This window comes from Thermobia domestica, chromosome 11 (assembly GCF_964235325.1).
Source record: "Thermobia domestica chromosome 11, izTheDome1.hap1.1, whole genome shotgun sequence".
Classification (NCBI taxonomy): domain Eukaryota; kingdom Metazoa; phylum Arthropoda; class Insecta; order Zygentoma; family Lepismatidae; genus Thermobia; species Thermobia domestica.
Window position 1 is genome coordinate 65,154,566 of NC_137464.1, and position 23,934 is coordinate 65,178,499.

General features: G+C 37.1%; 2 protein-coding genes across 5 annotated transcripts in view; one reads left to right on the forward strand and one right to left on the reverse strand.

Moving 5' to 3' along the window:
* lds (transcription termination factor lodestar) overlaps positions 1-3,704 on the forward strand; it is an 84,768-nt gene extending 81,064 nt beyond the window's left edge. For all 3 annotated transcript variants that reach the window (XM_081730502.1, XM_081730503.1, XM_081730504.1), the window contains exon 17: positions 3,437-3,704. In XM_081730502.1, the coding sequence (XP_081586628.1) occupies positions 3,437-3,587 (151 nt within the window). In that variant the 3' untranslated portion in view covers positions 3,588-3,704. The remainder of the gene's footprint in view (positions 1-3,436) is intronic.
* A 2,039-nt stretch (positions 3,705-5,743) lies between these two features.
* Positions 5,744-23,934, reverse strand: part of tw (Protein O-mannosyl-transferase 2) — a 71,617-nt gene continuing 53,426 nt past the window's right edge. For both annotated transcript variants that reach the window (XM_081730506.1, XM_081730505.1), the window contains exons 15-17: positions 22,417-22,557; positions 14,590-14,701; positions 5,744-6,577 (exon numbers count right to left, since the gene is read on the reverse strand). In XM_081730506.1, the coding sequence (XP_081586632.1) occupies positions 6,472-6,577; positions 14,590-14,701; positions 22,417-22,557 (359 nt within the window). In that variant the 3' untranslated portion in view covers positions 5,744-6,471. The remainder of the gene's footprint in view (positions 6,578-14,589; positions 14,702-22,416; positions 22,558-23,934) is intronic.

Genomic DNA, 23,934 nt, shown 5'->3' on the forward strand with positions numbered 1-23,934 from the left:
TATTTGTATATATTAAAAAAAAGAAAAGTTAAGTTAAAGCTTTTACTTTTTGTCTTATTTTTATTATATCTTTTGACATAATATTCTTTTACATATAGGTTACACCACTTACTTATGTTCACAAAAAGTTATATGCGTAGGAATGTATGAATCTCATATTTTTGTTATTTCTTTAAAATTTTTACTTAGCCTATACGAGAATGTTTTGCTTGAGCTTTCAACAAGTTGTTATTGAATATATGTACAATGTAGATAACGATTTTTGTGCTTATTTCAACGTACACGTCACGGCTGCAATAAGCCACGTACATCACCGTAATTATATATATATATATACACGAGAGTTAGAGCAAAAGTTATGGCAACTTTTTTTTTTTTTCTTGAAGATACCAGTCCGATTGAAAAATGTGACATATACAGACGAAAGGACAAGGTGTTAACTACATTTGTGGACAATGAATAGCACTGAAATATCGTAACACACTAAGTTATTACGGTAGTATACAGGGCAATATGGCCTTCACGATGCAAAAGAATAACAACACAGTACGCATACAGTTGACATGACAAACCTGGGCCTGAAGACCCTCAAAGTAGTCCCCTGCTACTTGCACCAGACGCTGCCAACGATGTGGAAGGTGCTGAATACCATCCGTCTCAGCATTTGCCGCACCATGTGTGAATCGGGTCACCTGTTCGCGCACAGAATTACCAATGACCTCGCGAGTTGCAAACCGCCTACCACGTAGTGGTTCTTTCGAATGAGATTAAAGTCACAGGGCGAAATGTCAGGAGAGTACGGTGGGTGCTCCAATTCTTCCCATCCCCAACGTCGCAGTAGCTGCCCTACATACTCTGCTTTATGTGGTTTTGCATTGTCGTGCAGGATTATTGCACTGTCTACAAGATCCGGACGTTTCTCCCAAACGCAACGTCATACCTGTCGCACCAGGAAGTCCCTGTAGTACTGTGCGGTCACTGTTCTGCCATGTAGAACAAAGTGGCAAACAATGACATTCCTGACGTCATATGCGACGATCACCATCAATTTGACTGGGGAAGGATTCTGATGGAACTTCTGCCTCCTTGGTGATCCAGCATGTCGCCACTCCGCGGACTGACGTTTCAGTTCTGGTTCGTATGCCCTGGCCGAAAATTCATCGATGGCTATTATTCGTGACAAGAATTGATCGCCATCCTGCTGCCAGTGTGCAAAGTGGTCGGAGCATATTGCATAGCGCATCCACCTTTGAACTTCCGTCAGTGCATGCAGTACCCACCGCGATGCGATTTTGCGTAGTTGCAGCTCATTACGCAATATCCTGTGGACGGTGCGTTTTTCGATGCCACTTGCCTCCGCCAACTCCAGTAGCGTCCATCGTCTGTCTTCATCCAGGAGCTGCTCGATGACGGCACGTGCCACGTCGGTCTGCACACTGACAGGTCGTCCCGAACGTTGCTCATCACTGATTGACACACGTCCTTGCTGAAACTTTCCTACCACCGTGCTACTGTCCGGTATGGTAGGGCATTATTCCCAAGGGCTTCCACTAATTCACTGTGACATTCCATCGCATTTCTCCCTCGGAGAACGGCTATTTTGATGTAAGCGCGCTGCTCAACACGGCTTCCATCTCGCACGACACTCACCAACTGACTGATTTCACAGCCCTCGCTGTGCTACTACCAGCTTATTTGGAGATATAAAATGGAAATAAGTAAAAGACGAGGAATTCCATAAATTACCCTTAAATTTAAAATTTTCAAGGGGAAATCAGATTGGTTTGCATTTTTTATAATCTAAATAAAATTATGTTCATTATATATGCATCGTAATTAATTTAAGGTGCACTTGCAACTTCACTGCTTTTTTCTATATAAAATGCCAAGCTATAGTGTAGGTACTTTTGTATGTAGCACCCACCCATATCTCAGTCAAGCAAGGTAGCATCTGATCAATCAAGCGATTTGTACAGATGGTGATCAGAAAAATGGAAACACCTGTAGTTGGCAACACATCAGATGTCTGGCTTGGCAGTGGTGTCGTGGCGCCCGCAGCGCCGGACCGCTGGTGGTGGTGTGTTAGGTCGGTCTCCATACTACGTCAGGCGCAGTGGAACAGCAGTGTCCAGTGGCTGCAGCAGACGGAGATAGTGTAAAATGGGAGACCTCTCAGATTTTCAAAGAGGGCAAATTGTTGGTGCGCGGTTATGTGGAGTGAGTGTGACGGCAGTGGCTACTGTGTTAGGTGTGTCGCGTGGAACAGTGTCGAAGGTGATGACGGTCTACACAACACACGGGAAAACCACATCCGGGAAGCGGAACAGTGGGCGGAAGAAAATCGTGAGTGACAGGTCACGCCGGGTATTAAAGCGCATTGTCACGCAGAACCGTCGTGCCACTGCGGAGCAAGTGACGGAGGAACTCAATCAGCACCTCCCCCACCCTGTTTCGACAATCACAGTCCGCCGCGAATTACATGACATGATCTTACGGGGTCGTGTTGCACGAGCCAAACTGCTTATCAGGGACCATAACGCTTTCGCACGCCGCAAATGGTGCCGCGACCATGCAACTTGGACCGTTGAGGACTGGAAACGTGTGATATGGTCGGATGAGTCATTCTTCACCCTATTCCCAACCACGGGCTGTGTTTATGTGTGGAGAACGCCCAAAGAAGCTTATGATCTGCAATGTCTCCGCCCAACTGTGAAACATGGCGGCGGCTAGGTGAAGCTGTGGGCCGCAATATCATGGTTTTCATTGGGTTCTGTAGTCACACTTAGCGGACGAATCACTGCCAACGATTATGTCGCAATTTTAGGAGACCATTTGCATCCTATGGTCCGGATGTTGTTCCCGGACAATGACGCCGTCTTCGAGGATGATAATGCACCCATTCACACAGCTGGCGTTGTTGCAGCGTGGTTTGAGGAACATCGAGATGAAGTTCAACACCTCCCCTGGCCCGCCCAATCCCCAGATCTCATCATAATTGAACATCTGTGATCCGTCTTGGAAACACGACTCCGGCGACGATTTCCACCTCCATCCTCTCTCACAGAACTGGCCGATGCCCTGCACGAGGAATGGTGTAAAATTCCACTTGCTACCATTCACGACCTCTATGCCTCCATCCCACGTCGCATCAAGGCTGTTCTGAAGGCGAAAGGGGCCCGACACCATATTAATCTGGTAAGTTGCAATTTCGTTCAGGTGTTTCCATTTTTCTGATCACCATCTGTATCTCCTAACCATTGCGGGATAACCATTCCAACGTGACAGTGGTGCCAACCAACAATCAGCGTAACATTGTCCCTGACATTTGACATCAGACCATAGATACGGGTGAACACAGTGATTAATAATTATTTTATTTTGCTGGATAAGGGGCCAAGTATACTAATACTTTCTTTTTAAAAATCTCTCTTGACAGATTTATCTGTGAGCAAACTGTTGAACAGAGAATCGCAGATTTGCAAGAGAAGAAATTACAGTTGGCAGCTAATGTTCTTACAGGAGCAAGAATGACTCAGGCAAACAAACTGACACTGGATGATTTGAAGATGATTTTTAATGTGTACTAAAAAACTCAGTCGAAGAATTAGTGCAAGTTACGTGAATCAAGTGTTTCTGGTCCTTTGTTACAGAATTGGTATTTTGTGCATTTACACGTAAAAAACTGCACGTCTGCATTTACACGTTTTAAATGTAAAAACTGTTCGAGATATTACATTATAATTTTGTTTGTCATGTGTGAAAAAAAAGTGTGTTGTGTTGCATAGTATCGTTGGTAAACTTTTAAATCATAGGTAATTCTTTGAATATAGCTTCATGATATGTAATAAGCTTGTGTATGATGTGCTAGAAGAGATCCTTCATAAACTGTTCTTTTGTCTAATTTATATTTGTTCGGACAGAGAAGTTCGATGTTATGTAGAAATTTTCAATGGTAGTACTGTGAGAAATGGTGCTATTTATTATTGTACGGTAATATATTTGGTGCCTTACATGAGAAAAAATAATGAGTTTATTTTTCCGCAGAAGAATATTTTTTCTACGTGATCGTACTATTAATAGTTTATTTTGTACTTTATAATGTGTGCGTGTGTGTGTATGTGGTGTTAATAGTAAATAACTTTTCCTATTTGATAGTGTTTCTCTCAAATGTTTACTAACCATAGAGGACCCCAAATACGAGAACTTGTGCACAGGTTCTATATACAGGGTGTTTCAAAACAACACCGACAACGTATGGGAGGTGATTCATGACACCAAGATAATACAAAAAGTATAGACAACCTGGGTGCAGAAATGCGTCATTTATGAATTATAGGCTGCCGAAAACATGAAAAAAATTTAACGTTAAAGGTCCATAGTTCTAATACAAGGGACCTATCGTAGTCGGGTCAAGACTTCACTTAGGAACTAGTATGTGCCCTATCCAAATATCCATGTTTCAGAATCCTGTGGTACTTGCGACACAATTTTCATACAGGTAGTTGATAAGTACTTCGAATTTTATGTCCGTAGCCGAACTCCCTCTATAAAAACTGTTGCGGAAGTACTGCAGGATTCTGAAACATGGATATTTGCATAGGGCACATACTAGTTCTTAAGTGAAGTTTTGACCCGACTACGGTAGCCTCCATAGTATTTGGAGGTATGGACCTTTAACGTTCATTTTTTTTTTATATTTGCCTATAATTCCGAAATGACGGATTTCTGCACCCAGGTTGATCTATACTTTTTCTTATCTTGGTGTCAGGAATCACCTCTCAAACGTTGCTGTTTTGAAACACCCTAAATATATATATATATATAATTTAATTTTATATCCCACAGTCATGCCCTCTAAGCTAAAGGAAAGATAAATAAAGAGAGTGAATGATTATGAAAGAATTGGTAGAATGAGAATGTGGAAGGAATCGGGAGAACTCCTAGAAGACCTATGATGTTTGGCAGAAACTCATATGGTTTGGGACCAAATCAGGAGTCCCTCGCACCAGAGATAACAACTGAGCCACCATGTTTGTATACACCATTTTATTTCACAAAATAAATTTACAGGCGCTTACATCTAGCAAACATCTGGCTTTTGGACGCTATAGTAATGCATAGTGCCTTACATCGAAGAAATATTAAGTGATGTTTGCAAGTTAATATGTGTGTGGTAACAATAAATTTAATCATTTCTTTACTTAGCATCCCCAACTCGATATCTCAATATAGTATATTTCATACCAGCTTCAATACCCTATTATCGTAGTGGCTCCCCTACGTAAGTAAACTCGAACTTGTTTTTGGACAGAGCATTCAGATAAGACAGTGACTTGAAACTAATTTCCATGTTCATTGTAATGGCTCAAATTTGGGAAGATATTGTTCCCATCAATATGTTGCCATTGAATTTGATGGTCGCATTATAAGAAACATTCCGAATGGTCTTCGTTTTACCCTCGCCAAGGAGCATTTATAAGTTGCAGCAAGTGACCTGCCAATAGTGGCAGAATACCTGATGATAATGATGATGATGATCATACTTGATATTGTGCATTGCTTCCATTAATTTCAAGCAATATTTCCATCTCCAATCGATTAGTAATTTTTCTGGCGTTTCAAGATCGAATTTTTCAAAAACCAAACCAGTCAGTACATTTTACACTCAAGTCTGGAATACTATTTGGTAATAACAAGAGACTGCGTCATTCAGTAAGAGCTATGAGAAACAAACACCACTGAGTGAGTACAAAATTGCTTTTATTATAAAAATCAGTTCTCTCAGTAAAATACATTTACAATATACAAAGGGCGTTAAAAATGTATAAAATATAAATAATAATAAAATTAAATATTACTTACAAAATACAACAACCAGGTCCTGAGAGCTTCTTTCAAACTAACCCCTCCTCCCACGAAAATACAATATGTAACAACATTTTATACATATTTTGGTTTGTAAAATATACAATTAAGACAGAATAACAATTCTAAATCTTCAAACTACATAACAGTTGAGTCATTATTATTGCTACGAATAAAGATGTCGAATTTTAATATTTAGTCGTACAACAAACTGCTTTACTTTCTTAGTAACAGGTTCAGCAGTTATATCACATTTTGCACGATCAACATGATAATGAAATACTCATGTGCTTCTCCAAGATTCATACACGAATCTTACATAATGTGTACTACAGAAGTTATATTACGTACGCAGTCTTCGAGTTTTGTAAACGTTACATTATATTGTAAACTTAATAAAATTATAAAGAATACTAGGTATATAAAAACATATTCAGAAAAAGATTATAAAACATTTTTTAGGAGTGTATCAATAGCAAAATTTATGTACGAACAAGTTCATAAAAATACTTTCGAGATTCTAGAAACGTTTTGCTTATACCCCAAACCCCTATACAATATAATGCAAACGAATGTGGCAGCGTACTTCGAAATACAGCTAAAGTATCAGAACTCCCATGACTCCATCCATCTCAAACCATACATTGTACTATTTGGATCTTGTGCAGATGGGCCTGACATTCCATATGCCAATGGTGAAAACAGGTAGAAGCTGTAAAGAACAAAGAATATCAGCATTAATTAAAATTTATGTTCTTGTGCTTTATACATAAACAATATTAGCGGTACTGCCTACTGTACATCATAAGGCAGATAACGCGTAACAATTTATGTAGAAGAAACTAATAGGTACAAATAGTCCCAAAAGTACCCAACCTAACAAGAGAAAAAAAAAAAATCTTTTTATTTCTCAACATAGTCGTCTTTTAGGTTGATACACTTCTCCCACCCATGTCCAATAACTTCGATACCCTGTTTACAGTGGGGGACCATCAAGCTCCTCAAAATACCATTCGCAGACTTCACTACTTCATTGTTGGCAAATTTTTTGCCATTGAGCCACTTTTTCAAGTTCGGAAGGAGAAAATAATCTGAGGCGACTAAATTTGGCAAACAGGGTGCGTGAGGAAGCAATTCGAACTTCAACTCATCGATTTTAGCCATCGCGATAACAGATGTGTGAACTGGTGCATTGTCTTCATGAAACAACACTTCCTTTTTCACCAAATCCGGTCTTTTTTTTTTCTTGAGTTTATTATGCAAACGCTGCAATAAGTTTGCATCATACTCGCCGTTTATTGTTTTCTTTTTTGAAAATAATCGATAAAAAATATCCCATGTGCAACCCGAAAGGCTGACGCCATGACCTTACCAGCAGATGGAATTCTCTTCGCCTTCTATGGAGTAGATTTTCCCGTTTCAGTTATTTCGCTTCAGGTGTGACGTGATGGATCCATGGTTATGAATCAACGCAAAAACGGCTTTACTGCTGTGCAACCTCGCCAAACATTCACTTGAAATATCCTCACGACACTGTTTTTGTTCCATTGCGAGCAAACGCGGTACCGAACTCGCGGACAGATTTGTCATGTCCAAATTCTCAGTCAATACGATGTACAAGCCTACCATGTCTGCTAGCTCGTGCACTTTCAGATAACGGTCATCCGATACCGTTTTGTGAATTTTCTTCATATTTAGCGTGGTTATCTTATTTAGTCGACCACTGCGATGTTCACCTTTGCAGCTCGTGCAGCCTCGTTTAAACTCTTTCACCCAATATTTTACTATTGTAAACGAAGGAGCAGACTCCCTCAGAGTAGAATCTAGCTCTGCTTGAATATTCGTTGGACTGAGACCTTTCAAAGGAAAGTATTGTATCACATAACGATGACGCGTTTTCCATGTTTACAAATTCACTAAGAGCGTTTAATGTTGATGACTGAAAAAAAAAAAAAAAAAAAAAGCGTCTTCAAACTTAAGCTTTATAAGGTTGGTACTTCTGGTACTACCCATGTAATAAATCAAGAATATACTCATATATAAAGACATATTAAAACTACTTTCAGCATTACCGCCAAGTGTCTCAACACATTTCTCCCATCATGGTACAAGTTCTAAAATACTCTGTTCGTATAAGTCCGACTTTTCGAAGTATAGTCATCTGTGTACAACCGATTTCATATCATCAGAACTGACACACTGGCCGGCCAAGAATTTCTTCATCGGGTTAAAAAGATTAGTTTGAACATGCCAGATTAAGAACTGCATGGCGCGTGCTCGAGTATCGCCCACCCAAACTTCTTGAGTTTCTCAAGAAAAGTTACAAGATGAGGGCGTGGATTGTTATGAAGGAGTTCAATATTTTGAACATTGTTAAAGCATTTAACAAGAAGAGCATGACGCAACTTTGTCAATGTTGTTTCATACGATGCAATATTCACGGTGGTCCCGCATGTTAGAAAATCCACCCATAGAAGCCCTTGCATATTTCAGAACATAGTCACGAACACATCTTTTGCCGACTGAGTAACCTTGAATTTCTTCTTTGTGGGGAAATCGGTATGCTCCCATTCCACTGATGCCCGCTTAGTTTCAGGCGTGTAGTAGTATGCCCAGGATTCGTCACCTGTAACGAAAACTTCTGGAAACACATGTTCTTCAGCGTACCATGCTAAGTGGTGTTGGCTAATTATCATTCGTTTCTCGTTATGGACATCTATGACGTTTTTTTCTCCCATCGAGAACTCACTTTCGAAATTTCAGTTTCTCATGCACCACATCATACACTGTACCAGACGAAATATTGAACATGTTCTAAGATGCACTTGCCAATCTTTATGAATTGGTTCTTCAGTAGCCGTGTGACATTCTGTTCTCTTAATGCTATCACTGGATGCCAGGACATTGCAAATCCGCAAGGTTCACACGGCCCTCTTCAAAGAATTTGCACCACCTGAAGATAATGTTACGGTCTATACAGTCTTCACCACACACGGACATTATCTCCAAAGTGAACCACACCCCTCTGCTCCTCACAAATAGACGCCTATAATACACATGTGCCATTTATGCTCAGTAGTTCACGCTTCTGCCACTCAAGGTACATCTGATCGATTAACTGCTGACTACAGTGCAAACTTGAAAGTACTACTCTCAATTTTCACGTCTCAGATCAGTAAAATATCGCATAAAAAATATTGCATGTTACTTATTGATCCGCCCTTGTATTATCATTTCTTGTATAATTACAAAACTATTATTTTAATCCTAATTACCAAAAGTGTTCGAAATAATCACAATTGATATTACTATTAGAGTTAAACATCCCTCATCAAACCTGTATGAAACGTAATCGTATATAACCAGTTGTTTCGACGTGTTCACATGTTACGTGGTAGGTGAAGCACAGTTGATTCTGAGTGTGCGAACGTTACATTTGATTAATTCTAATCTAATAACAATAGTTATTTAAAAGAAATCCTAAATTTGTACTTTTAAAATTTAGATGGAAGTAGCCTAGAAATCTAAATACCCACTGCGGTATCACTACCAGAAAAAACAGCTGGTTAACATGGGATCTGGATCTTTCGCAAGACGGGCGAGAAACTTGTAGCTTGTAATTAGGTTTTCATCTTCTGTGTGGGAGACGCCTTCATCAGATTACTTAAGCGATCACATCATATGTGTCATTACCATGGTGATCGCCATGCTGATGTCTTAACACGCCAAGCAAACTAGCTGTTGGAAACCACTTCCTAGCAGTTAAATTATGTAACACTGCTAAATATTTTGAAGAACTTAAACTGGCTCTCAAAGAGGCAAATACTACTGACTTAAACCATGTCATTTCAATGCATTCAATTTCTATCAAAGGAAAAGTTGAAGCCAAAATAAATAAAACCACGAACAAGTTTTTTTTTTTTTTTTTAATTATCATAATAGATAAAAGTTATTTGAGCTTTATATATTATTAAACAAATGAAACCGAACCTTCGTCTATGATTGAATTGCTGAAATAAATATATGTTCTAGGTACTCGTTTCTTGCTTGAAAAATCATTAAGAATGTTTGTAATGTTAGAGCGATGCGAATGAAATGTCTCCCAGTGAAACTCACCTCAGAATACAACACAGGGTACACGTCTAACATCACAAACACACCATGTTCAAGAATAGCAATGGTCAGTGATGATTTCAGGGAGTGGCCCAAGGGGGAATTTTCCCCTCGGAACTACAAAATTTCCCCCATCCGGTACTTCAGGACTCTCCTTATAATTATTTAGTGAGAACCTGTTGTCTACTTAGGCTTAGTAGAAACATTTTTAAATTAAGCTCAACAAAGCTTCTTTTAAAAACATATACAATAAATCATTTTCATTTACAGATTTTGTGCGTACGTTTTATCAATTAAATTAGTCTATCTCGACTCCTGTCTTTCAGTGTAAAGGGACATTTTTAATGCTGTAGATATCTCAGTTAATATTTTCGTTCTCTGTGAAAATTCAATCGAGAAAGAAATTTAGGAACTTTTAAATTAATCTGACATAGCAGATGGTGAGCTCGAAGATAACGAAGTGGAAATAAACCTTTGAGGTTTTGATACAGAAGGCAGTAATTTGAACACTTTATTTGATGTCACTGAAACAAATGGAAGTAATGGTACATTTGTTGCAGCGAATAACTTGTAATATTTGTCATGCTATAGCGTTGTTAGTGTGCAACACTGACAGACAAGTGATAGCTTGTTTGCTTACTTTTTACATGTGCGTTCCTCAGGTGCAAAAACCCGACTTTGTGCTAATAGAAAAAATGCAACTTTATATTGGGTTGACAACACTGCTCCTCTGGTGATATCCTGTGTAGTGCCCAATGAAGGTCATTCACACTGTCTATCTTTCCGCGGAAACAAAATTTAAAACAATTTCGCCATTCCAAGGATTACCGGGATGGAAAATATAAAAGGTTAACCTTGAATTCATTGGAATACTGAAATATACCCCACTCTTCTCCATTCCACACCATTATACTGTACCACCACCAAAATGCGATCAGAATGCCTTTGCACACATACTACACTGTACTAAGTTGCTATTGATCTGTATGGCAGTTTTCCTATAGAAACAAATAAAAAATAGATCATAGTAACTGACGTAAATAAAAAATGGTAACTTAAATAATTACACACAAAAATTTGGCAACGCTGTACTTAGAAACCTAGTAATTATAGAGCATAAAAATATATGATGTCTTAGATATCCCAAGTTCATATCAGATAGTATAAATTAATTTCCGTGAGAAATTGTGGGCCTCACAGCCCCCCCCCCCCTTCCTGTTGGTGCTCCATGTAACCCAAAAATACCTTGGTATTCCTAGGATTAATTTATTATGGTATTTACAATATATGCAAGTTTGTAACTATTGTGCAGATTTGTATACTGGTATGAGAGACAATTATAAACCGTACGAATGATCAGAATAATGTATAAGTTCTTTATATATTATCAAAATTTCCTTACGTCATATTCTCGTTTATGCTCAATGTAGGTTACCAGTATTTGTGTGTGTGCCCCTTTGAATTGTCAGTTCAAATATATAGGAATATCGACAACCCAACTTTCTAAAATTTAAAAATTTGCTCTCTATTAATAAACTTTAACTGTAAAATATTTTAATAGTTTTTCACAATTTTTGTCATAGTCGATAAATATTTATGCCACTTCTTCAACTAAAAATTATAGCGGGAACTGTTGCAGGACATTTATGGTTTATACTTTTCTTCCCCCTATGTATTAATACTCCCCCCGGGTAGAATGTTCTGAAATCATCACTGGCAATGGTCCTGGTAGATGAACACACCATATCTATTGGTTTCTCAAATTGGTGACACAGTATTGCAGAACGAGCCCCTTAAGCACCGACCATGTTCGGATAAGCTCTTCAGAAACACCGTGAAAGCAAATTATTGGAAAAGTCCTCATGCCATTGCAAACAAGTTAGGCACATACACCCCACTACTTATGTTCGGCGGCTTTGTGCAACCGGTACGAAAGTTAGAGTCATGAGTTGATACCGACTAACAAGAATCACCGTCTGGAGGTGTGCAGCTCTCTGAATGTAAAGAATAACACCACGAAAGTTTCCTGCATCGGACTGTCATTTCAGATGAAAAATGGATTGCTATGACAATCCTACACGGCCAGGATAATGGTTGGACCTGATCAATATTCAGTAGTTCCCTAAGCCACCTCTCCATCCACAGAATGTGCTGGTATGGTGGGAGTGATCCCCATCATGTCATGTCTTTTTCAGGCAAGCTAAAACCATCAATGCAGATCGTAAGTCCATGAAATGCTGCAAACTTATTCGCAAGTAAACAGCAATGGTCAACAGACATACTGCTCTCTGTTGGACGACAATGCTCTCCAATATGTCGCGTGACGGTCATTGTAGGCTCTTCATGAGTTGCAGTAGCAAAACCCTTATATCCACAGGTCTCCCAGCAGGACATTGACAAAATATAGGACAATTTGGTTTACAAAATAGGACAGTTTGGTTTATACAATAGATTATGCTCTGAAGCACAGAAAAAAAAAAAAAAAAAATAAATGTATTGTAAGAAAAGGCCACCCTTCACTCCAATGGGCAACTGGAAACAAGATTTAGATTAATACAGAATAAGAGTATATACAATATTTTACTTTTTAAACTTAGTAGATCTGCTATTGTTTTGAAAAAAAGAAAGAAAGAAAGAAAGAAACTGATTGAAATAAATGACTTGATATACTAAGTAACTGGTTCATATTAGCTTTGCTATCTAAATAACTTGAACCAAAAAAAAAAAAAAAAAAGTCACTGAACAAAGCAATGTTTATTATAAAAAATAACTGTGTAATGAAATACTTGAATCTAATTAAACATTGAATTATTTGATCAACGTATTTTCCTCTAAAATAAATAATATAACAGCATTTCATTCGTCATAGCCCTGCGAATTATATATACACATTTCTAACAACTGTTATACAACATAAATTTCAAGACACTTCCAGGATTTTCACCATTTTTCTGCATTCCATGACTTTTTCAGGACGTGTTCACGAAACACTTTTATTTCCAGGTTTTCCAGGACGCGTGTGAACCTTGCATATTGTGTACAACAATATTGGAAGACGTTGGGATATGTTGGTGAATATCAACACACCTCAATGCCGAACCAATACTGCTGCACACACTGCTGAAAGAAAACGCAAACACAGCTTGCGTTATAAGAGACAAGAGCATGGTAAGGTTCCTCAGCTAAGCTTCATTGAGGAAGAATAAGCACATAGGAAACAGAAAAAATGGACATAGGAGGATAGTAAACAGCAAATTAAAAATAATAATAGTGAGGATTAGTGACTTGTCCCTTTAAAAAATGCTATGACTTATTTAGCATATTGCTAATATATAGCAACTTAAATCATCATTGGAACTGTCTTTGGCTTGTATTTTTGATAATGCAATCACTAAAAATATAGGAAATATAGGACAAGATTAATATATAGGACAAATATACACAAATTTCCAAAATATAGGAAAAAATAGGAAAATAGGACAGCTGGGAGCCCTGTATCCATCATATTCCCTTGTTATAACTTCCAACATCTTGATCACTTCTCGGAAAGGGAAGACCTTCTTGGATAAGCAAGCGGTGCAACGTGCAGTTGAGAATTTCTTTACATCGCGGACTCTAACCACTTTTTTGCCACAGAATCCGATCGTTGGCTAAGTAATGGTAGAATTGTGTGGTTGCAGAAGGCGACTATTTTGATTAACCCTGTTTTTTTTTTTTTTTTTTTTTTTTTAACTTTGGAAATGACTCACATAGGGCGATATATCTCGTTCGCACCACACTGATATTTATCAACTTATAGACCATGTCCGTTAGAAATAAATTTATTTCTCAAATAATATCCTTCCAGCGTCATCAAACAATCTTAACATAGTTGACCGAGTTGGCAAGTAACAGAAATGCAGACGCATGACAAGAAATGCATTCCTGTGAAAGTGCATGTGATTCGGATATCGCGTTTAACTGCAGTTTTATGGATTATGTAATCTCGGAGCTGAAATGGAAGGCTAAACTGTCCAGAGAAAGTCACGAGATTTTATTTATTACTTGAACTTGGGCAGATACTTGTAAGCAAGGAGTCGATACAAATGGTGGCTCGTACTGCAAAGCCGCGACATTTCCTCTCTGTTATAGTAACTTTTTTTTTTTTTTTTTTTAAATAAGATATATGATGACAGCAGTAAAATGATCTCTGCATTTTAAGCTTTACAAAAATTAATTCTTAATTGCGCACGCACGAACAATCGGCTACTACCTCGGTAATTAAACTGAACACTATATGGACTCTGTTCTTTGAAATGTTTAATAACTTATCTAACTGAACAAATTACTTACGATTTATAAGCAGGAAATTGTACAACCCGTCCTACAAAAAAAGTTTTCTTTTTTGGGGGGAAGGGGGTAGGGGAGTTCTTGTTTTCTTCGTCAACTCCAGTTCTCAAGGAAAGAATTTTATAAATACAAGTCAGGTCGACCAATGTTATACGTAAAATAACCTCAGAAAAGAGGCAAGCACACGCACGAAAACTTAAAACATTAATTTACTGATTACACTCTCTAGTAATAAAGGCATCACTTCGTAAATGATACATAGTATAAGAACTCAATACGAACCTGTATACGATGACAGAGAAAATAACACCTATCAACCAATGATACACTGTTGATGCCAATTTCTCTGGCAATAACTGAGGAAGGCTTTCCAGTATGTAATCCAAAATTACTCCTAAAATAATATAATAAATAATTAAATATTGAAGTGGTTACCAGAGATACTACAGTATTTATGATATAACTACAGTAATATAATGAACATATCATAATGGATTAAATTTTAATAAAGTATTACTTAGGATATTTAGCAGTATATTATCCTGAGGATTAATATGTAAGAGAACAATAACTCGAATAAAGAGAATTCAGACGATTAGTTGGTGAGTACTTCAAATTATGTCCATAGCCAAACTCCCTCTATAAAAATTGCTTCATGAGTACCTTATGAATCTGAAATATGTATTTTTGGATAGCGCACATATTAGTTCCTAAGTGAACTCTTGACCCGACTACAGTAGGTCCCATAGTTTTGGAGCTATGGACCTTTAAAGTTCATTTTTTCATGTTTTCGGCAGCCTGTAACTCCGAAAGGAAGCATTTGTGCACTCAGGTTGATCTATACTTTTTGTCTGATCGTGGTGTCAGGAATCACCTCCAAAACGTTGTCGGTGTTGTTTTGAAACACCCTATATATGTAATCTAAAGTGTGAAGTGTTTTGTGCAGTGATTTTTAAATGTTGTAAATTACAATATATGAAATAGAAGTTTTACGCATTCTTTCAAAATCATATAATTACATCATAGTATATATTTATATTTTAAGGCATGAAAATATTTAACTTGTTCTTTTCATTTCAGCATATTTAAAATAATCCTCATACAACTCAACAATATATTATTGAGCTGTATCAGCACTTGTGGCACAATTAAGAATCTATCTTTAGTGTATACTGCCCAAACGTTCTGACCTGAACACTGTGCTCCAAACTGTTTAGTCCAGTGACTATATAGACGGCCTTCTTGATACTTCCGAGGCAACGCTGAGACTAACCTATCGTTAGATAGTTGCCGATTCCCAAATAGGAATTAACTGTATTTCATCCTAGGATACGTTATAAAATAGTTTGTCCTTCACAGGGACGTATGAGATTAAACCAGTAACTGTTATAAATCGGCGCCCTTCTGAACAGGGACATATGGAATTGAATCCAGATCTTTATACCACTCCATATATAGCTTGATCTATCTATTGCAAAAACATAATTAAAAAATTTGCTTACATGTATGGCATATAGACAGTCACCGTTATCCATTAATAAGTTAACGCGTTGACTTTACTAATAAAATCGGCCAAAATAATCGTTCCCGAACCATATCGAGTATTTGCAAGAAAACGAGTTCAAATTTTTTGCTTGCATGTATGAGATATGGGCTATAGATAGCTACAATCGAAGTCTCCATTAATATGTTAACCGATTGACTCCACTAGCGAACTCGGTCGAGATAATCGCTTTAGCTATATGTTGCAAAAAACAGAATTAAAAATTTGCTTACATGTATGGCATATAGACAGCCACCGTTAAAATCGCCGTTATCCGTTAACGCAGCGTTTCCCAACCGGTGTGCCGCGGCACACTGGTGTGCCGCCAATGAAGCGCTGGTGTGCCGCGAGGAAATCGAAACAAAATTATTAATCCTATAGCAAGCAAATTGCAAGACAGAAAAAAAATGTGTATTTTTGTATTTCACATTACTATGAATCTCTACCATGGAAAAAATTACTGTAATTGTAATATATTATTCTATATCTATTACTGTGTAGCAGACAGTATTTCGGCTCGTACACATTTCCACGGTTAGCTGCTATGTTACGCTTCAATTGAGAGCCATGCTAACACCGAGAAATGGAAGCACCTGTACGGTACGCGTCAAGTGAACGTTCGTAGAACACTCATTCGCACGTGAATGACAGAACAACACTTTGTTCAACAGGTGTGTTTTGATTTCGACGCATCGCAAGCTGTGCGGTTGCAATAATATGCACCGGTTTTGGTAAAAACAGCAAAGTTAAAAGTACAGGACATTTGTTTGTTCATTCGTTATTTAGTGATCTTCGTTCTTAGTGAAAGGTTGGATACAGTTTTCGGAAGAAAGAAAGAAAAAAAAAAAAAAAAAACGAGTCCTATATTTCACTGCAATTGTTTTCTATTTTAAAATTAGATAAAACAAAATAAGCATAATGAATTAGCATATGGGAAAACCAGTGATCGAGCTTTCATCTTTGTGAGAAGGAGATTAGTAATCACCAAAAAAATACAATGGGATTTTATATTTACATATAATAATAATATCTATGAGTGTGCCGCGAGAATTCAAGTTAGCCCCGCAGTGTGCCGCAAGTTGAAAAAGGTTGGGAAACGCTGCGTTAACGAATTGACTCCATTAACCAATTCTGGCGAGATTGCTCTAAACTATTTATTGCAAAAAAAAAAAAAAAACCGCTTACATATATGGGATACAGGTAGCTACCATTAAAGTCGTCGTTACCCGTTAAATTATTAACGGATTGATTCGATTAACGAACTCGGCCGAGGTAATATTCTAGCTATCTATTGCAAAAAAAATAAAAAAATAAAAAAAAAATTATTCGCATCCGTTCAAGAGTTTTCGTACGGAGTACCGGACGTACTGACAATACAATCTTAGAAGTCTCACTGCATGATCCTAATAACAATGATAGATTCAGACAGTACGTATTACACAGACCACCGCAAGGTATCTCATGATTTGCCGGTTGACGCGTTGGCCACGTCTGCTATATACTAATATATCATTCATAAACATTGATATCTACTAGCGAAAGGATGTTGCTGCTCAAGTTCTTTCCGTTATCACACAAATACCAATATGGTACCTTCAGCCAAATCCTTCCCCATGACTGTTTTCTGCGAGAGATGCCATAAAGGCCTAGAAATGTCAAAGATGAAATGAAATCCTATTTGATCATATCGTTCTATTTTAACTGGATGAACTACAATCTCTTATTTTCAAATTACGAGGTATTTGACACACTATCAATAATTCATAATCACACTCTTTATGTGAGTTTCCACCACATGAAACTTTACTTTCCTCTGACTCGCCTTATGTCTTTTCAATGTACAGGTTGTCTGATAGATCACTCCCTATTTTTAAATCGTTTTAACTTCTTTCTTGATGAACGGATTTTTATACAACTGTGTTATTTAGAAAAAACAGTATTTGAAATTATTTGATATTGTTTGTTTCTTTGCAACTGCAGGCTGAAATGCCGTCTGTGTTAAGCATGAAAGAGCAGACCAGAGTAGTAGCTCGATATAAGGTGCAAGATAAGCTGTTCGAGTGCAAAAGGGAAGGAGGAGGGAAGGAACACTGGATACAAAAATAAATAAATAAAATAAAAATAAATAAAAACTACCACCGAAAGTTATTAACAAGCAATGTCGCTAATTCCAGAGCATCGAAAAGACACTCGAGAACAGTGTCAGAGTTAATAAGATATTCGTGAGAATCTCAAAGAAATGAGAACGTCAAGGAAATCACACTACAGACAATTGTTTCTTGATGAGTGTTATACACGCATGGAATGTACAGGAAGTTTCTTAGGTTGATATGATGACTGGCCCGAACTGTTTAACATTTTGTGGAATGATGACGCAGTGTTTCATGTTGGCGGATTTCTGAATAGATACAACAGTCATTTCTGTGCGCATGATGATCAGAACATGTGTTGAAAATGTGGATTGACCTCATCTGCAGTTGTTGGTCCCTTTATGCGAAGCACAATGAATAGCGGGAAAAAAATATCCAGATATGCTCAGAACTCATGTGCGGCCTGTAATTTCAGGGTGGAACAAACCAACTACTTTTTATACGCAATGGTGCGCTCATACATTATGATATCCAGGTCGGAAATGAAAGCATAATAAGTTCCCAGATCATTGGACTGAAAGATGATGTACATGAATGGCCTGCCTGCCCATTGCATAGATTCAACGCCCTGTGCTTTTTCCTCTGGAGTAAGGAGAAGGTTTACACGAGAAAATTACGCAATTTGGATGAACTGAAAGCAACAATAGCGGTGATCAATAACGTCCCAAATAACTTTCTGGATGCAGTAGAGGCGAATGCACCAGTTCGTTTAAGGAAATATGTTGAGGATCTGGTGCTTATATAGAGTTGTAACAAAACCTCAAATAGTGTTCTCCCTCTTGAATGATACATTTAATCACTGTTACGTCCCGAAATATTGCTAGTGTACTGGAGCTTCTACTTGATAACAGTAGTGGTGAATGCCAGTTCGTTTAACTCTTTGCGGCACGGAGTTTCGCAAACGTTATGTAAAAGATGGTATAATATAAGTACCACCGTGCTGCAAAGAGTTCTGGATGTTGAGGATCTGGTGTTTGTGTGTAGTTGTAACGAAACCTTAATTATTGTTTTTCCTAAATATTCTACAGGAGGCTGATCACTATAAAAAATAGTCGACTTTTTACTGGCCCTCCCGAATGACACATTTAATCACTGTTACATCCCGATACAATGCTGGCAGATAATCTATCTATATATATATATATATATATATATATATATAGAGAGAGAGAGAGAGAGAGAGAGAGCTATGCATTTGTGTGTATATATTTCTAATCCTCTTTCCTAACAAAACTAGGGTGCGAGTTATATGCATAAACATGGTATTCTGTTGAACTGGGAAGTTTCCATACAATCTTTATTTTGATGCAAGAATTCTTCTCTCCAATTTGTCCATAAATTGCAATCTTTCTGCCAAATTTCCCTCCCTCTCCTTCCAGTACATCTACCATAGCACCCAGAAAACTATTTTCTAGCAATATCTTCATCATCTATAGACTCTAAAAGTCATGACAAAATTAAATTTGGCTTAGGCACTTTGACAAAAGTTGGAATAACATCACTAACACCTTCACTGTTGTCACCAAACACTGATGAAGAAGGAGGATTTAGGATGTGTAGTCTGTCGAGTAGCAGCTGCTTTTATTTAAAAGTGTGAACACATAACTTGCATATTCCCGATTCCTACCAAATACCGTTCTTTACATAAGTCTTGGGAATGGTGTCAGCTATCAGTGAAAACTCTACTTTTAATATAATTTTTTAAACATAATTTGGTGTTGCAGAAGTGAGTACCTGAGTTGATAAATAAGGTTGCTCTTCACGCTGATCACACACCATATTATCTTGACCTATTTCTTTCAGCATTTTTAATTATCTCAACTTTTGTTCTATCTACTTTATTCAAGATTTCTCATTGTTCTTCACCACAACTACTTACATTCTCTTCATTCCTCTCTATACTCTCATTTTAAAGGATTTTATTATTTTCCATGGTCCGTTGCGTATAATACTCTACATGACTAATGTATGTACAAAAATGTACCATCAAAAATTTCTTAAGTCCTAACTCTTGTTCTTAAAGAGGATGAGCAATCTTTGATTCTTTAGTTTCCTGTCACTTTCTTCATTCCACTAATTCATCATTGTTTACCTGTATTTTTCATGTATTTTTTAAACCCATAGGACATCTACAGACCTTATTTCGCAATTCTTTAATTCTTCATGAATGCTTCCTTCGCCACTCTATTTTATTTTTCATTCTCAGTGCATATCTTCGAAGAACATCTCGCCGGAATTAACACATTACGTTTAGCTCATCCAGGCGTTAAAGCCAAGCTTATTATAAGGAAAACAAGAGAACGAAGCATATATTTATCCAATTATTTCAATTACTTTCCTCTTGTAGAGCAGAATTATTAGATTAACTTTAGTATTTCTTTGAGCACCGAGGCTATATGAGACGTGGACCTACAACTTAACGTGTGACCCGAACCACATGAGCTCCAATCGAAAATCGAACCCAGATCTCCCGCACGCTAACCATATAGACATTAAGGAGCTATGCAGAGTAGATTTAATACGTCGATTTCTCTATAGGGAACTAGTAACAAGTTATATTTTAACCTGCGCGCCATACATAATATCCAACTATTATTATTCCACATTAGATACGAGGGTAGTTGAAGAATAATTTGGTTCGATATTGAAGAAAACAATTTTGTTTTTTTAACTTTCTTTATTTTTCGATATGACCCCTCGAAGTTCAACGCAGTTGCCCCAACGTTTCTCCAGCTTCGTGATTTCTTCGCGAAAATGAATTTCTTGGAGATTTTCATAATACTCATTTACTTCCTGTGTGACCCCTTCATCTGATTCATATTTTCGTCATGTCAGGAAAATGTTGAGTTTCGGGAATAGATGCTTGTCTGAGAGAGTTAGATCTGGTGAATTGGTAAGGTGCGGAAGCAGCTCAAATCGCAGCTAGCCAATTTTTGCTCAGCAACACGGCTTTTTCTCTGGTGCGGAGTGAGTAGACGCAGCACTTGCATAAAGGTCTTTAATGTGTAATTTATTGTGCAAATGAAGTGAACTCGCACAGCTGCGATGCTGTACTTTCACTTATCAGTTGCCTAAAACGGAATCATGGATTTTATCGATAATTTCAAATGTCACAGCTGATTTCAGGGATTCAGGACGTGGTACATCTTCAATGCTTGTTCTGCTACGCTTAAATTCACTTACACAAAATGGAACGAGTTCATAGGAAGGACAAGAGCCACCCGAAGTAGGTAATATCTTCTCATGTATTTCTTTCACTGTTTTCCCTTTCAGAAAAAAAAAAAAAAAAAAAATTGAATCACACCACGAATTCCAATATTATCAATTTTTCACTGTTATTCAAAACACTTCCGTTTAAACAACTGTCAAACAAATGTCAGAATGACTTGAGACCATATATTATTTATTAAGGAAAAGGAAACTTCGTGATTACACATACAGATGACAACAGTGCCATCTATTAATATGCGAACCAACTTATTTTTCAAATTGCCCTCGTAATACTAATCATAGTGTAAGGTGATTCTATTTCCCAACTCTGGTTACAGTGTTAATCGTACTAATCATTCCCATATCTTGTTTCAAACATATTGTCACAGGTAGAAGCCTCCGCAGATATAAAAAATCGCATCCGTACCGCATCCGAGGATGAGATAACAAGTGTATAAAACTTGTTTCTTCTATGACAATTAGAATTTTAAAAATAGTTCCTACTACAGCAATTGTAAATACCTCCTTTATACTTAAGTGGCTCCATGAATCCTATGATATCTAAAAAATTCAAGTTAAAGATTCAATGCTCTTCCGATTGTTATTCAACTACGTTTAATAAAGTTTATGCAAACAGAAATACAAAATTAAGAGAAAACACATCTACTTAAGATTTCCTAAAACGCACAACAAACTATCAAGCTGGTAATATCATATCTGAATGAATTTTAGAGCAAATCCTTTTCCTTTGTTTTTCCTAATTCATAAGATATACAGTATCCTAAATTGAGATTGAAAGCCAAATTGAGATAAAAAGATCCTCCAGAATGAAGAATAATCCATCTCGGACAAACTGGCGTAAAATCAGATTCGTCCTTCATATCAACTAAACGGTTAAAAGGCAGAGAAAGAGCGAAATTAACAAAACTCACTTTTATTTTAGTGGCTATTTGTCCCGAAAGGGTAATCACGCTTTCTTAAAAGATGTAATAATTAACAATGGTTAGGAGGATCAGCAAAATTCTTGTCTTTTCATGAATATCCGCCATCCACAAAGAAACTAAAATATATCCGCAAAAAGCTATAATGATGCGGATACCCGCGTCCGCGCAGATCTCTAGGCATAAACATAAATTAAAACATAATCTTAAGATTTTAGTATATACAAAGACTACTGCATTATTAACAAGAATTAATCTATCTTACCTGTTAGCATTGAACTGAATAACAAAGCAGGAAAATAATGATGGAAATACAAAACACGGCCCATTGCCCAGAAAGGAACATAATGTAGTGCCCAACCAACAAACAGCCAGCAAGATGCTCTGATCATCCTTTGCTTCTTTTCTGAAATAAATACAAAATAAGTATATTCGATTACTCATATAAAATTACGTATACAATTAACTGTTAAAATAACTTTTCAATAGACTATCCTGCCCACCGAAAGCTATGATATAATATTGTTTTCATAACTGCTTTTCAAACTTAAAGAGTTGTTTTAAACTTTTATGTTGATTTTATATATAAAAGTAGTGACCCTTTTGGCACAATATAGTGTTAATATCCCAAATCGCAGGGTATATGGGTCGCAGCTGATCAGGCTTAACGTCATTCGGCACCTGACAGTTGAACCTAGTGGATGTGCAAAAAGTGTTGGAATTGAACTTCCCGCCAAACTGCGCTACAGTTTACAATTTTATTTCGATAAAGGCGCAAATGCTGCGCAGATCCGTGAAGAAATTTGTGTTGTTTACGTGCAAGATATGTTACGAAAAGCAACCGCCAAAAGACGGTTCACTCGCTTCCATACTGGAAATATTGATGTCAAAGATGCTTCTCGCAGTGGACGACGAATCACAAAGTAGATAATATTCGGCAAAAGTCGAGCAAGACCGGCATAAGTCATGGGCTTAAAACGTTCATCATCAAGCAGTGTTAAACTATTTGGAGAAAGCTGGCTACAAACAGAAGCTCAACGTTTAAATGGGACACGATCTGAAATAATAATAATAATAATAATAATAATAATAATAATAATAATAATAATAATAATAATAATAATAATAATAATAACCCTTAATCGAATTTCTATCTGCGAATCTCCACTGAATCATAACGAACTCTAGCCACTTCTGAAGCGCTTTATCACATTTACGGAAAGTGGATATCTTACAACAATGTGGAAAAAAAAAAAATGAATAGTGTTAAGTTCGTTTCAAATGAGGTCTGTGAAAACCCTCTCATTTTGCATTATCTCGTTTGCCTTATTAACATATCCAACTACTAACTTATACAAACGCTTTCGATAAAATATTTCGCTAGATAAGGACCGGAAGCAGTAGGAAGAAATGAAAAGAATAAAGAACGAAAAAGTTGTGAAAGGCCAACTAAGCGCCATGTTGGAAAATAAGGTCACCTCTGCCGAAAGTGCTTATACTTTATGAATTTTTGTGCGCGTGCTTATGTTTTACTTTCTGGTTTACGCACAGTATTATTTGTAAAAACTACAACACCAAGAAAAACACATGTGAGTGGAAAAAAATTTGTACCACAGTTTTACATTTACGTAACTACAGAAAAAAAAAATATTACAATTTAGAACTATCGTACAACACCTCTAACCTTAATAAGTCATTACTGTATGAAGCGTCCAAGTATTGCAGTTAGTCTCTATATGTCATGACATCGAAATCAAACAGGCATGGATAAATACCGGTGGCA